This window comes from Orcinus orca, chromosome 18 (assembly GCF_937001465.1).
Source record: "Orcinus orca chromosome 18, mOrcOrc1.1, whole genome shotgun sequence".
In the NCBI taxonomy this organism is placed as follows: Eukaryota; Metazoa; Chordata; class Mammalia; order Artiodactyla; family Delphinidae; genus Orcinus; species Orcinus orca.
This window is the reverse complement of record NC_064576.1, coordinates 34,028,024-34,044,657: the sequence shown is the minus strand read 5'-3', so window position 1 is coordinate 34,044,657 and position 16,634 is coordinate 34,028,024. Positions and strand designations below refer to the sequence as shown.

Here is a 16,634-nt window from a genome sequence, read left to right as displayed (position 1 = left end):
ACATGAAAGTACCTAGATGGCTGCCGAAAATTAATTGCCAATTAAAAAAGAAAAATGTTTGTGCTACTCTATAAACAAGTCAACATATAAACCTTTCAGTCTTGTTGCTTTATTTATGTCTTTATAGATCTGGTTTCAAGCTATTTGCATACAATTTACAAATTCATATTATAATTCCCCAGTATATTTATGATTTTATAGTTGTATATATTTTACCTCCATGAGAAATATTTATTTCTGTCTGCTTCTGTTGCTTATTATTTTAACAAAAACATCACATTGCATTTGATAGTTTATTTATCTTCTTTAGAATAAGACATTTTTATTTGTAAAGGAGAAAGAAAATATTTTACCACCCCAAAGAGGCACAAATGAGTACATGCGTGTATGCACACACAACACAACACACACACCACACACACACACACACACACACACACACAGAAACCCAATTTTAGAAAATGCTCTGTACCCTTCAGCTCTATGTTGGTCTCCAAAATATTGAGGACACCAATTTTTAGAGATAAGAGGAAGAGCTTTCTCATATGAAGGAAACTTTCTTTGAGAAATTAATGGATTCTGCTTAAGTTCCAGTACCTGAGTTCTTGTAAACTATTGTTCATTTGGAAATCTAAATTGGCAAAAAGGAAAGATATTTGAATTCTTTGTTCTCTCCTCTAATAGGATAATTTGAGATTAAAGATAAAATCTGGAGCCACATAGTAAGAGAAAATCAAATGAAGAGAAAAAAATACCAATGTTCTAAAAATGTTAGAAGGGAAACCAATAAATATATATATATATGTGTGAGCTTCCCTGGTGGTGCAGTGGTTGAGAGTCTGCCTGCTGATTCAGGGGACACGGCTTCATGCCCCGGTCCAGGAGGATCCCACAGGCCGTGGAGCGGCTGGGCCCGTAAGCCATGGCCGCTGAGCCTGCGTGTCCAGAGCCTGTGCTCCGCAACGAGAGAGGCCACAACAGTGAGAGGCCCGCGTACCGTAAAATATATGTGTGTGTGTGTGTGTGTGTGTGTGTGTGTATACTATATATATTTTCATATGAAGGATGGAGAAATATTGAAGAAATAATGCTGCTTGAGCCTAGATATGAGTAAGTTAGATGATCCCAGTAGTATAAAATATAAAATATTATAAAAAATAAAAGACAAGACTCAATCCAGGTTTCTACAACATTGAGTTATGTGACGCACAGGAGTTCAAATCCTGTGCAACCTGATTGCTGCACTTTCAAAAGTCCAACTATATTCTCTCTTAGTTAAGAATTGCAATTTTATTTTTTAAAATAACTGTCAAAGACCATTTTATATTTGTATCAAAATTTTGTAGGGTTGTATATCTCATTAACACTATCCTGCTTACTATCTGTCATATTTTCATACTTCATATTTTAACATTTCGGCAGCTTTTTCTGGCTATGTAAAATTACCAGTGAGATGAAAGGGGTGATTTGTTCCAGATCAAATATTCATCAATGCTATCATACTGCGCCGGGGGTGGGAGATGGATGACAAAAATAATATATTTGTTTTATCTCTGGCATCTGTCCTGGCTTTTTCTTCCCTAATACCCTGGTTATGGAGGTTGTGATGACTATGGTGGCTATAATAATTCTGGTTATGGGCATAATGGCTTTGATGATAGAATGAGAGATGGAAGAGGTATGGGAGTTCCAGGCTATGGTGGAGCTGCTAATGTAAGTTCAGATTTTCATGGTGGTCATATTGTATATATGAGAAGATTACATTTTCATTCAATTGAAGATGACATTGCTAATTTCTTCCCAGCACTAAATCCAATACTAGTTTATACTGATATTGGAGCTGATGGCAGAGCAACCAGAGAAGCAGATGTACAGTTTATGACACATGAAGTTGCAGTAGCTCGCCATGTCTAAAGATATGAGTAACATACAACATCAATACATTGAATTCTTCTTGAATTCTAGTCCTGAGGTGGCTTTGGAATGGGAGATTCTGGAATGGGATGCTATGGCAGAGATGGAATGTATAAAAAGGGAGATTATGTATCTATTGGGAGAATGGGAATGATGAACAACTTACAATGGAAGATACAGTATTCCTGTTGGCTTAGGTGGTGGTGGATGCAGTGGAGGTTACCATGGGCAAGATGGCAAGAATGAGGTGAATGGTGTGTGATGTACCGAAGCATAGCCACCAAATGTACAGAGTTCTGACCACAGCATCTGGTCTACTAAGCTTTCTTACAGATTTAACTTCTTTTGTATTTTAGGAACTTTATACTGACTGAAGGAATATGTTTTCAAAGTATTATTTGAAAAAGCAACAGATTGTGATGAAAAAAATTTTTCTGTAGGTTTTAATTATTGCATACGTTGACTTAAAAGTAAAATTTCATATAAAAAAAAAAGAAAAGAAGTATGTTATATGGCCCTCATCACTTCTAAACTGAACTACTTAAAAGCAGTCAAGAATATATATCTTGAACAAGGTACCGGGAGAAACTTAGCTATTAGTGTAGCAGGGTCATGAAGGAGAGGCGGCGGCGGGAGATCGGAGGCGGCGGCGGAGGCGTGAAACTGCGGTAACTGCCCGCTGGGCTGTTGGTGTGTCTTTGTTGGAAGGGCGTAGTTCCTAAAGCCCTCTCCCGGCAGCGGCCGGGGCTCGGGGTTGAGAGCGGCCGTGGAGTCGCCTCCCCCGGCCCCTGGCTCCGCCATGTTCCGCAGGGAACGCCTTAGCGTGAAGCCCAATGTCAGGCCTGGAGCAGGCCCCAGGGGCTCCACCTCCCTCAATCCACAGCGTGAACGAGAGGCTCCCAGGCCGCCGAAGCCTGCAGCGGCCTCTGTCGCGAAGCCAGCGGAATCCACAGATGTGCCCCGGTGGATTGCGGGGAAGCGGAGCCCCGAGAAAAGGCTCCCAAGAGCAGTGATGAAAAGACAGATGGTGGGAAGGATGTTGAAGAATCCAGTAAATCTTCCTCTACCGTTTCACAGAGAAGAAAGCGAGTATCAACTACTTTTAGTCTGGTTAAACCTAGTGTCAGTGTTCCTTCAGAACCTCATCCTTTGTCTACAGTTAATCAAGAAGCTCCACGGACACATCCTGTTCTAACAAAAGAGAAACAGCCATGCTCAGACAGATATCGAATATATAAAGCCCAGAAACTGAGAGAAATGTTAAAAGAAGAATTGAGGAAAGAGAAGAAGCAATGGAAAAACAAATATGCTGTAAATGAAAGTCAGAGGCCACCAGATCGTTCCAAAATGACTATGAGAGACTTCATATATTACCTGCCAGATAACAATCCAATGAGTTCTTTACTGGAGCAAGAAAAGAAAACTGAAAAATCATTGACACCAGTCCAGACAAGAGAGCAAGAAGGTAAGAGTACTCCTGATGGTGAAGATAATGAAGAAATAGAAGAGGAGATGGATGATGGGCCATTGCTGGTTCCTCAAGTAAAAGTGGCAGAAGATGGTTCTATTATTTTGGATGAAGAAAGTTTAACTGTAGAAGTTTTAAGGACGAAAGGCCCCTGTGTTGTTGAGGAAAATGACCCCATATTTGAGCGTGGTTCTACAACTACATACTCCAGCTTTAGGAAAAACTAATACTCTAAACCATGGTCAAATAAAGAAACAGATATGTGTTTTTTTAGCCATCAGCATGGTAGGAACTGACTTTTCTATGATTGGACAGCTTTTTACTCACAGAGCCAGGATAGAAATTAAGAGCTTCCCTGGTACTGCAGTGGTTAAGAATCTGCCTGCCAATGCAGGGGACACGGGTTCAAGCCCTGGTCCGGGAAGATTCCACATGCCGCGGAGCAAGTAATCCCGTGTGCCACAACTACTGTGCCTGCGCTCTAGAGCCTGCAAGTGACAACTACTGAGCCCACGTGCCACAACTACTGAAGCCTGCATGCCTAGAGCCTGTGCTCTGCAACAAGAGAAGCCACTGCAATGAGAAGCCCGTGCACCACAACGAAGAGTAGCCCCTGCTCACCACAACTAGAGAAAGCCTGCGTGCAGCAACGAAGACCCAACACAACCAAAAATAAAAGAAACAAATAAATAAATAAATTTTAAAAAATAATAAAATAAAATTTTAAAAAGAATATATATCTTAATATTTGTTGATTTCCTATTATATGTTCTATACTCTGAAAGGTACATTTATCTAGATGATCTCATTACTGTTCTGCAAGGTAGATATTAATAGCTCTAATGTGAACAAGAACGTAATAAGTCCTCTCTAAATACAATATTACTTTGCTGTTGCATTCATGGGTCTTCAGAACAGTTTCTTATCTATATCTCCAGTTTTAGTTTTATTTTTAAAATATTTTAAAACAATGCTGCAGTTGAAATAATTGCTTACTATTCCCCAAATAAGTCTCAGTAGAACATCTGCTCCAATAATCAATTTTACTTAAAACACTGGGGCCGGGCTTCCCTGGTGGCTCAGTGGTTGAGAGTCCGCCTGCCGATGCAGGGGACAAGGGTTGGTGCCCCGGTCTGGGAAGATCCCACATGCTGCATAGCGGCTGGGCCCGTGAGCCATGGCTGCTGAGCCTGCGCGTCCAGAGCCTGTGCTCCACAATGGGAGAGGCCACAACACTGAGAGGCCCGCGTACCAAAAAAAAACCCAAAAAAACCAAAAAAAGAACACTGGGGCCAAGTGAAAACTAATGTCTTCATCGTATTACAGTATATTAGTAATAAGTTGTTGCTATATGGTATAAATACATATTTATATATTATTAAATAATGCAAAATTGCATATATTTTTGAACTAAATAAGAAACTTCAAATAAATTTCTAGCTTCAGTTGGCATTTTCTAGGTAGATGAAGAAGGCTCGGGACATGGTTAACTGTTCACAAGACCTCTGCTTTCAGGCAGATGGAGTTGTGTGTTCCATTTGCAGGATGTATGGTGTCCCAGTTCTATCACTTCATATCTGTGCAATGGCACCTATATTTACACAACCTTATCTGCAGCACTGAGAATAACTTCTCATTCATAAGGGTTCTTTAAATAGTACCTGAATGAACGAATACTTGAATGGAGAATGCTTATTTGATTAATATTGGTGTCCATTACTAGATTCTAAGCTTCTTGAATGGAGGAGTAGTAATGAATAGTAATGTTCACTGTTTTATTGCATTTTGGGGATTCAGTTGGAACTTAGCATATCAGGCACCATGTAAGTGAGAAAAAATATATACACACTTACAGAGAAACACCTAGGTCTTTATCTTTTACCATGTTCATTTTTTGCTTTTAGAACTATTTCCAATATTTGTTTGTTAAAAGGCTGCAAGTTATCCTACTCCCTATATGGTTTATCATACCACTAACATAATTACCATCCAAGTAGGAAGCCCACTGTATACTCATTTGACCTCATCATGCCCTGTGGAATAGATATTTCAGGATGTTGATTGATCTAAATGCAAAATAAGTTCATAGCCAGTATGAATTCATCTAGAAGAATTTTCACATATTTGACATTTAACAAAATTGCGATATACATTATATCTTGATGAAATATATGTTTTCAACCTTCTCACAAGAGTACATGTAACAGAAAGAAGTCTGTAATTAATATTTGAAAACTTTTGTCTACATCCTGAATCTGCTACCATAAACTGTGTGTCCATGTGAGAATCACTTAAATTCTCTCATTCTGCTTCTACCTTTGAACTTGCAGAATATAATATTTGACCTACCAATGTATCTGGGTTGGTGTGAGGAAGAAATGATATCATGTGTGGTAAAATGCTTTGTGAATTATAAAGCACAGTGTCCATATGCTGCTCTGTTACTTGGTGGTTCCTGGCTAGGCATGTCCCTGTCAGTTTGACCAGTTGTTCTAACAGATTTGAAAAGCTGAGTTTCAAACAAAAGATATAAAGCTAAAATGGGTTGCTTTAGACATCTTTGCATTTAGTCTTTCTAACGATTGACATATTATCTAATGTAGCAATGGGAACAAAGTCTCCCTTGGTCATCAACTCCAAAAGTTTTCATTCCATATAGAAAAGAGAAACTTTCTCCAAAGGTGCTCTACAATTCCTACTCACTGCTATGCTAGGTTAGTTAGCATAGATTCATGCTAACGATCAATTGATCACATGCTTATATGAAGTCTCTTTTTGTATATTTCCTGCTGTTCTATAAAGGTTTCTACTATGAATGAAGATGTAATAACAAATTGTTATAACAAAATGTTAAAAACATTTTAAAGACATGTTTCAAAACCAAAAAATCACTATTGTTGTGGTGATGACAGATTTTTTTTTAGATTTATTTTATTTATTTATTTATTTATTTTTTGGCGGCGTTGGGTCTTCGTTGCTGCACGCGGGCTTTCTCTAGTTGCGGCAAGCGGGGGCTACTCTTCATTGCGGTGTGAGGGTTTCTCATTGCTGTGGCTTCTCTCGTTGCCGAGCACAGGCTCTAGGCACGCAGGCTTCAGTAGTTGTGGCATGTGGGCTTCAGTAGTCATGGCTTGCCAGCTCTAGAGCACAGGCTCAGTAGTTGTGGCGCACGGACTTTGTTGCTCCATGGCATGTGGGATCTTCCCGGACCAGGGCACGAACTCGTGTCCCCTGTGTTGGCAGGTGGATTCTTAACCACTGCACCACCAGGGAAGCCCCAGATATTTTTAAGGTGCTTATTTCTTTGTTCATTAGAGTAATGTATATACTGGAGACTCTTAACTGCCTTTGAAAAATTAGGAACTTAAAAATATACAGATGGCAAGGCTCCATTTTTAAAAATAGCTTTGAGGTTGTACTCAGTTTTCTGTATTTTTTTACTGTTCCATAATTGATTCTGATGGCTCAGTGTCAAACACAGATTTTGAGTGTGCGTGCGTATTATCTGAAAATGATAATTATACATAAAACACATTATTTTGATGCTTATTATTACAAATTTACTTCTGTAAAGCTTTTTCCCTTAGACAAATGAATTTGGAGAATGCAACATGCTAGTAAAAGGAGTGAATGTTTTAAATCCACAGAAGTATAAATGATTTGTAACTTTAAAAAAAAATGACACATTTAAATTTTACTTCATGAAAATATAGTAACTTTATTTAGATGTATCAATAATATATTTACACCATCACATACCCTTTGACAAGCAGTTGGGCTGAGGTAGCAGTACACATTAAAATATTTCAAGCACTTTTGTATTTCTCAGATATCAACCATTAATGGGTGGTTGAATATTTTACATATGCTATTTTAACTATCTCAAAATAGACAGTAAAATTCAATTTAGAACATTAAAACTATCTTTCCCTACTAAATAAACCATAGGTGTCCCTACAGTTCTGACACTAATGTAATTATTATTAGCTTGCAATTCTTATCTGAGACAGTTATATAGATAAAGTAAGCCCTGAGTAGCATTAAATCGGCCAATTTGACATTCTTATCAGTAATGACCCTTACATGGCTGTTTTGTTGCAGAATACGCTATGATCAAGTAATAGCAGGTGGGTCCTTACTGACATTAGTTATTTACAAGTCAATTATCCTTATTTTATCTGAGCTCTTTAGGTCATACATAATGAATATTTATTAACCTTTTGCAAATTCTCAAGATATATATATATGTATACATATATATATCTTAATATATATAAATATTTGTAAACTCCAGGCTATCACAAAAAATACGTTACAATGAGTTTATTTCAGAAAATTGAAGTCTTTTATGTAACCATAAATAAGTTTCATTCAGAGACATTTTTCTCAAAACGTTATTTGAAAATTAGAGTTTTCTCTATTGACAGAGTGGTTTTCTAAAAAAAGAAAATTTCCCGATATCTAAGGAACATTTCCCATGCTCACGTTGGAACAAACTTTAGCATGTTACTTTTCTTATCAGTTTATAATTTGATTCCTCATTGTTCTTTATATGTAAAATGGAGCTACTAATATTCTCTTCTTGAATATTTTATAGTATTCTTGTAGTAATACTTTTAAATATAAAGGGGCATATGAAAACAGTTTGGAAATAAAATGTTTCTACTTTGAATTGGAAGATTAGAAGATTTTCATTTTAGAACTTGAAGCAATCACCCAGGAACTGGCTTAGCAATTTTAAAAGCTTCATTTTAACAGATATTGTTAGTGAATTCTCCCTTTTAATTAGGAGATCTTAAGGTTGCAATTTAGTTTCCCTGCTTAGGGAGCTACAATTCACAGGCACAGGTTTTAGTTCTCATATGCGTATGACTGAGGTGAAGAGAAATGTCACACAGATTCCAAGTAAGGAACTAGATTTGAGCACTGAAAGTCACACCCAGTTTGGGAGCAAAAATTCTGAAAAATTCTTTATTTGGAGCAACATAGGAGCTAATTCCCATGAAAACTCAGGAATCTGTACCTAAATAAATATTTTGGATGTCCAGTGGTCTGGGGCATAACAACATATTCTTTGTAAAAAGAGTTCTAAAATCTCAGTGGTCTTCTACACACACATTTCTTTCTTGCACCCTGTGGGGTGGGTGTAATATCTCTGTTTCAGGCTGTAGATCAGGCTCAGGTCAGCTCTTCATAGCTTTCATTTCAGGACTAAAGCTGAAGAAGCAATCACTATTTATGATGTTTTAATTTTTCAAGGTGCAGAGCAGGATAGCTAGAGGGCGAGGCAAAACCAGGCAAGTCCATACAAGCATATTTAAAGTGAGCTTACCTTCCACTGGACAAAACAAGTTACGTGGCCAAGCCCAAAGTCAATGAGCCTGGGAATTTTGGCAAGAGTGAAGGTAAAGAGAGAATTCTAAACACTACCGCAATATCGTTATCCCCTCAAAGGTGAAAGACAAGTTGGTGCACTTGTATGCTCCTAAGGAGAAAGAAAAAGTCAAAATACTTGTGGTAAATCTTTTAGGATCTCAGAGGCAACATATACATTACATTTGATGCTATGACTTTAAAACAATCTGAAACTGCCATCTTTCAGCGGGGTCATTGTTGAGAGAAAATTCTCTAGGAGTCTTTTGAATTTCTTTACTTCCTGTAAGCAAGGCACTAACTGCCCTTTATTCCAGGATAATCTTTCAAAGAATTTTTGTGTAGCAAACAATGTTGGAAGTTAGAGATACTGTCTCTCTCTTATATATATCTTATATTAATTTAAACTATCCTTCTTATTTATTACTTTTCAGAATTATATATGTCCAATCAAGCTTGTTAATTACATTGTTCTTACAGATTTTTTTGTCTGCTTGACCTATCAACTGCTGAAGAGAGGTACATTAAAATTATCTATTATGATGGTACATTTGTCTGTTTTTCCTTGTGATTATACCTCTTTTTGAGCTATGTGTTTTAAGGATACATCACTAGGTCATAAAAGTTTAGAATTGTAATAAATGTTCTTGCTATGTACAGACTTGCTTTATAATAATGTTCTTTTTATTAGCCTTTTGTGGCAAAATTTCTGCAGCCTCTGCTCACAGATTGACTCGTCTGGTTCTAAGTTTCTTGTTGGAAAGTGGTATAAACAAACACTGCAGGTGGCTCACAAAACCTCAGGCAGATATTTCTTTTATAGCTGAGGTCCCAACAGTGACAATGTAATCCAGAAGTCTGAAGTTGTGATGATAGCTTCTTGATTCCCCAGATTTCAGAAGTGATAGAGCTTGGAGCTCCTTTGGGAAGTCAATTCGGAGACATTGTTCTGGCAGTCGTTCCCAGATTCTATACTATATCACCCAACAATTTTAAACACCTAATTAATTCCCTCTGTTAAATTTCTTTCTTTTTAAACTATCTAGAGTAGATTCTGTCACTGAAACTCACATAATATAGTAACTGGTAACACCACTCTAGTGATTGGAATCTGGGCTTGGTGCCTAGTTGGTCTTGAAAACAGCATATTCATTTACTTCCAGGTAGAGTACCAGTAGTTTGTACATGAAAGCTGCAAATAAGTTGCTTAAATTTTCCCTCTTGATTCCCCTTTGGCAGACCAAATGCATGCTGCCACACCACCGTGCTGAGAATGAAGAATGTAGTAAGACCATGAGAGTGAATGACTGTTTCATCCACTGGAAAGTTTAAAGTTGCTATAACAGGATAGGCTTTAAATCTTAAGTTCTTGACTAAAGGCATAGTAGAAAGAAGGAAGTTTCTATGACTGCCCTAAAAGACAATCAGAGCCAGATGCTCTGGGTTGAGAAATTACAGCATATTCAGAGAGCCTTCTGTTATCTTAAATACTAATTGGAGCACACACTGGAAAAGAATTAAAGGCTGATATTGAGAATATTGATAGTGTAAAGGATTTATCTGATTCAGCTTGCCTTCAACCCCCCACCCCACCTGTCAGCGCCTCTGTAGGGCCTTCACCAGAGTCAGATGTCAGCGTGCCATGTCCCAGGGGACCCGATATTTACACATAATGAGAAATGCAAGATTATGCTAATATACATTGGCAAAAAATTTCACAATATTGTGTGAGAGTCATTGATAGAATACAAGACCATAAAAGAAAACACATAGATTTGGATTGGTTGAATTTATTGATGTGAAAATATATGTCAGACCTCTATGCTATCCAATAGAAATGTAATGTGAACTCTATATATGTAATTTGACTTTTCTAGTAGCCACATAAAAAGTAAAAAACAATAGGGAAATGAACTTTAGTATTATGTTTTATCTATCCAATGTGTACAAAATACTCTCATTTCCAAATAGAATCAATATAAAATATTAAACATATATTTTACATTGTTTTTACTACCTCTTCAAAATCCAGCATGATTTTCCACTTACAGCATATCTCAATTCCAATGGTAAGTTTTCATCAGAAATATTCGATTTGTTTAAGTATAATAAAACTTATAGTTGAGAAAGTAGAATCATATCTCCCAAGACTTTCCAAATATACTTAAAAGTTTCATAAAAGAATCAAATACCAAAATATTATTTTCCATTAGTATTTACAACAATTTTAATGAAACTAATTTATCATTATTGCAAGAATTGTTTTGATTTTGAAGCAAAAAATTTTAAAAATTACTTCTATCCAAGTTAAATAAATTCAATAATTCTTGTACCAAAATAACATTATTATTGATTTGTATAATGAAAAATTTTAATTTTAATATAAATCTGTGTACCAGCCTAGCTAAGACACAAATAAACTCTTCCTTTTCTTGGAACTTTAAATTTAGCTTGTTCATGAGCAGTATGATGTTGGTGAAATATGGAAATCACATTGCCCTTTTTTCTTTGATGATTCAGTATATAGAAAGCATTTCTTTTGTTCCAAGAACATCTTGACTTGTAATGAATAGTACAATAAATCACAGTGCATTTTTAATAGGTTTTAAAAGCTCTATTTTTTCTTCCCCTTTGCTTTCTTTTTCCAAGAGGAAAGAGAAGGGAAAAACAGGTGCAATTTGTAGTGATTGGCAAAAACCTCCATATATTCACAAAATTTTATTTTTATTTTTAAATAAATTATTTAATTTAATAAAATAAATTCCTATTTTTAAATTTGCAACAATAATTTTAAAAGCTCTCATGTGAGAGTCTTCTCTTCAAGTGAAAGATTGGGGAAAAATCTGAGATAGGGGATAACCAAGCTGTCTCAAAATGAAGAGATATCTCAGTCAAAAACTAATATTACCCAGCAGAACTTCTATAAGTGTTCAAAAGTCTAGAATTTTTACTTAAGGAGTTGGGATCGAGTCAACAAGTCCCAAATCAGTCCTTCTATATTAAAAAGAGACAAAGGGAGAGTCTAATGAGATTAAACTCATAGCCACAGAGATGATGAGAGCCAGAGACCTAGGTCTGTAAGCAGCAACTTCCTTTGTTTCACGTTGAATACCCTCATCTAGTTATTAGTTCTTCCTCCAGAAATCTGTCAAACAATGAGGGACTGGAGTTTTAAAAGGTGTATGGCCACAGAAAGAGATCTAATGCTGAGCCAGTGAAAAGGTGAGATAATGAGATTGACATTGCTGACATCAAAAACCTGGTGAGAGAAAGATTAGTTTACAATCAAATTACTCTCATATTCACTTACAGCCAAATAAGTAAAGAGGCCACCTGTATTTTCCTCACGAGTAATGGCATGGAGATGATTATAATAAACACATGTTTTAGGCAGAAAGGCATCCAGTGGAAGTTGCTAGACATACGGGTTGTTTGAGGCTAGGCAAGATTCTCCTAAATGAATGATTCACCCATAGTAATGACGCTAAGTCATTACTGAGTTTCAGTTTATATCTATTTCATTTTTTCCAATCTGTTGCAGTGCAATTGAAGTGGCGATATATTGTGGTGTTGTTCTAAAATATTGTTTTAAGTACATAATTCTACTCCATTTGTGCCAGGAAAATGCCCAGACACCTTCATTAGAAATAAAGCAAATCTGTTCAACAGTACTCTGAACAGCAGGCACTATATGCTTTATGGAACAGAAAAGCTTTAACAAACCTTATCTTGTACAATATTCATTCTGCCTATGTCTGTTTATGTTCTCAAACTTTCTGAAAATGTGGGCGCAACAACAAAGTAGTGTTTAGCTACCCTCCTCTCTTGGCCAGGTGGTTGATTGCATGGTTGGGCATCTTTTTTTGCAGGTGGTATACAAAATCATATACACCAGCTGCTCAGCCTACTGAGTGATACTTTGCTAAATGACACAGCCCCAGCCATACATAACAACATATAATGATGCTACACTGATATCTTCACTAGATTCATTTAGCTCTGAAAAGAATTCTCTAAGAAAGACATTTCTATGCCTTCATTTCTGTTTCATGCTGGGTAATGTTGGCAAGAATTATTCATGGCACATGTGAACAATTCAAAAAAAAATATTGTAAGAAAACAACAAGGCAGCTTTGCAGAGGTGTGCTATCCACTTGATGACTTGGCATGCTGCCCCTGGTGCTTGGCATGGCACCCTGGCGGCTGGCACAAGGGATGCTATATATCCCTGCCATTGGGCCTCTGCTACGCTACTTGCTGTGCACGATCAATATCGACCAACTGCATAAACAACCGGATGAACCTTGTATCTGAGGGATAGCAAATAGCATTTGAATCATTTTACATAAATCTGAAAATGTAATCGTGGTTGACATTCCTATTAGTATTATATCTGAGCGCGATGATCATAATTGAATAACATTAAATTTAATTTATTGAACATCAGTCCACTGCCCGCTTTACTGTGACTATGATCTGTGTAATGAAACCAGCAGTACGAAAAATTCTCTCAGTTTGTACATTTCCTGGACAGCAGCCAAAGTATTTATTGCTATTTATGCAATTAATGGTTATATTGATTCTTTTTTTTCCCCCTAGTAAATAGTAAAGTTGTGCTATGTTTTCTTAGCTCTTCAAGGTTTGTTTCAGCTGTAATTAAAATGACTAGAAGAATAATACTCAATTGTTCTTAGTAACTGGTTTTCGTGTCTGCAACATTTGCAACTTACACATTGGTTTCTTGTTTGAGATGATTAAATTGATAGTGGCTCTATTGCCAAAATAGTCCCATATGCTGAAGTATGTTTTATTAATGTGCAAAAATCAGAAGGTAAAACTTCACTAGCCAAAAGTCTGTGGTGGTTAATCATCTGTTCTTCCAGCTAATTTCATAATCCTCAATGTGACAATCAATTCATCATGCTGAAATGGCAAATTCATATAAATCATATTTCCAAGTCTACATGCAGTCAATAAAATACATTGCATATTTCCCATAAATTATGTGATATAATGTTAGTTTATTTTTCAAATTAAAAACTTTAACTACCCTATGTCTTTATCTATTGTGCCTATAAAGTAATGAGCCTCATATTGATGTATCTAGAAAATCACAGCATGCACAGGAAAGAAGGTTTGAAGTCTTCTGACTTGAGAAGAATTCATAGGAATAATAGAGACTCCATCTCCTCTAAGACAACCAAATGTTTGAATATCATTTCCTACTTTGTTCTCATTCCTTACTGGCTAGAATTCAAATATCTTTCTTAGTATATTTTCCAACTTGGAACAGGGAGGTATAAGGAGGAAGATCAGAATTAGCATCCTTTTGTATATGCTTGCTACTGAAGCAATTAGAATAATCTGCATCCCAATGTGTATGCTCTTGTATTTTTCTTTCAGTCCCACCCATCGCCCTATTATCAGGGGGTTAGAGTGAACACTTTACAACTCCTTTCTTTCTTTTTAAACTTCTTCTCTAAAATCTATTTAGTGTCCATAATAAGAACTTAAATATGGTAATATAGAGTTCCAAGCCACCTCAGTTGGTCACATGATTCATAACCATGGTTTCCTTCTCTACGTAACAGGATTGTGGAGAGAAGAGACTTTCTACATTTAGTAGATACAATCCTTAAGTTCTTAAATATGAAGTTTGGATGAGTCAGTCTAAATTTATTTTATAAATTAAAATAAATGTATTAAATTATGCAGCATTTCAGAACACTGAGTTCTCCCTACAGGAGGATCTGTCCAAACATACTTAGCACTAGGAAATTCAGCAGGAAGAACATGATATTTAATGAAAATAGTCTGAATCGTGAGTTTATTCCCCTCCTTTTTCTGTTTTCTGTCTGCTATTTCTGATAAACCCGTTGTAGTATCGTACTTTGCTTTTGAATTTTAGATCAACTATCATCCTTCTAAACACAGCACATCACTTAAGTGATCTGGCCCTAATTCATCGTCTACTTCAATGTCCTGGTGGTCCTTGGGTCTGACACATAATTCTTCTTGTTGGGAGGAGAGCCCATGACTCAGTTTCTGCCAAGTTCCTTTATGAAAAAAGCAATGCAGCACCTGCCATACATAGTCTGATTTTGTTGAAAATAAAAAGAAGGAAGACATTTCAGAGTCATATGTGGAATCGTGAGTGTAAGTAACATATTTTGTGGTAGCACATTGCCATTCAACAAGTTGTGCCTTTCTCGAAATGTAATTACTAATACTTATATAAGAGAAATAAGTAAGTTGAAAGTCAAAAGGATGGCTACATATAGAGATAGAGATAGATATGTGATATATAACCAAGAACGTCCATAGTAGAGCTGGAGTCGCTATATTAATATGGGATAAAATAGACTTTAGGACAAGAAATATTACTATAGAAAAAGAGTGACATTCATAATGACATAAGGATAAACCCATGAAGAACATATAGATGTTTATGCACCTAACGACTGAGCCCAAAATATTTGAAGCAAAAGCTGATAGAATTGAAAGTAGAAATAGGAAATTCATCAATATTCCTCACTCTAAATAGTTTACAAAACACCTAGACAAAACTAGGCAAAAATCAACAAGGATATAGAAGACTGAACAACATTATTAACCAAATTGATAAACTGTAAAAACTGATATTTTAAAACAATTCACCCAAAGACTGCAGGATATAATTTTTTAAAATTGTGTATGACATATTCAACTGGATGGCCTACATGTTGGACAACATGAGTATGGATATATTTTAAAAGACTGAAATTGTATAAAATATGTTTTACCAACCAGAATTAAATTAAACAGCTTCTACAAAAGGAGAAAGTAAGTACGATCCAGTATTCTACTTTAATTTTTCCCCAAAACCTATATTTGTGAGTAAATTACAAGCCAATTTGCTGAAAGTGGATGTTTATTTCACCTTAAGGAGGTATTACAGGGAGAAACTAAAATGGTAGGCTGGTTAGAAAAGAGAAGCAATTTTTATGTAGAGTAATGTGGGAAGACTCAGTGGCATAATTTTGAAATTTGAGGCTCCAAGGACTATTGTGCCAACACTACTCACCTAAACTTCTGCACCCAGAATTGTTCTTTATGTGCACATTGCCTCTTTGCAAGTCTCTAAATTCCACAGGGAACATTGACCTATACAAAAAGATTTTTGATTGGAATAACTACAAATTAAGGAGAAAAGTTTGTCTCTAATTAGTGGTTGAGGTTCCATTGATTTACATGTACCTTATATATAATGTTAGAAATGCAAAAGAGTTTTCTAACGATCTAATATATATAAAAAACTATTTCAAAGATTTTTGATTCATTATTATTTACTATAGATGACTATACTGAAATTGGAAATCAGGAAGCTGTTAGACAGATGTTGAGTATTTGCAAATATTAAAAAATAAAATATGTATATGTGAGGAAAAATGTATTGCAGCAGGTCTGTTTTATTCTGTTCTTGCTTATCCCTGTAGCCATGGTGATCACACTTAGTCAAACTCTGAGAAGTAGTCAACTGGAATTTTCCTGTAGTTGCCGGCAGATGATGCTATTCTATTTACCCAAAGCGGTACATCAAGATGGACCAGGTTGTTAGCTGTTCAGAGAGAACACAAAGATTCAGGGCTGTGCCTGTGATGCCTGGATTGGGGTTTGCACCATGGCTGGTCACATGGTAGGTAGGTGACCAGCTCCTTTTAAGAAATTTGAACCCAAAGTCTAAGCAGGCTTTCCTGGGCAAGGACAGCTCACACAATTCCCTGCATTTTGATGGTAGAGAAAAAAGATACATCTTTGGAGGAAGGACAAGAAAGCCCATGTTCGACTACTTCAGTCTTTGCCTATGTATCTTTTCCTGGATGTTCCTTTATTGTATCTT

The 16,634-nt window shown here is 36.2% G+C and overlaps 1 protein-coding gene and 1 pseudogene across 1 annotated transcript; both read left to right on the top strand.

Annotated features, from left to right (window-relative positions):
• Nucleotides 1–1,596: 1,596 nt before the first annotated feature.
• LOC101278790 (heterogeneous nuclear ribonucleoprotein H3-like) lies at nucleotides 1,597–2,176 on the top strand (annotated as a pseudogene).
• A 537-nt stretch (nucleotides 2,177–2,713) lies between these two features.
• Nucleotides 2,714–3,712, top strand: LOC101279036 (transcription factor TFIIIB component B'' homolog). The gene is given in 2 exon segments (XM_012539286.3): nucleotides 2,714–2,873; nucleotides 2,876–3,712. Coding segments are annotated over 2 exon segments (894 nt in total). The 3' UTR covers nucleotides 3,610–3,712.
• Nucleotides 3,713–16,634: the final 12,922 nt, after the last annotated feature.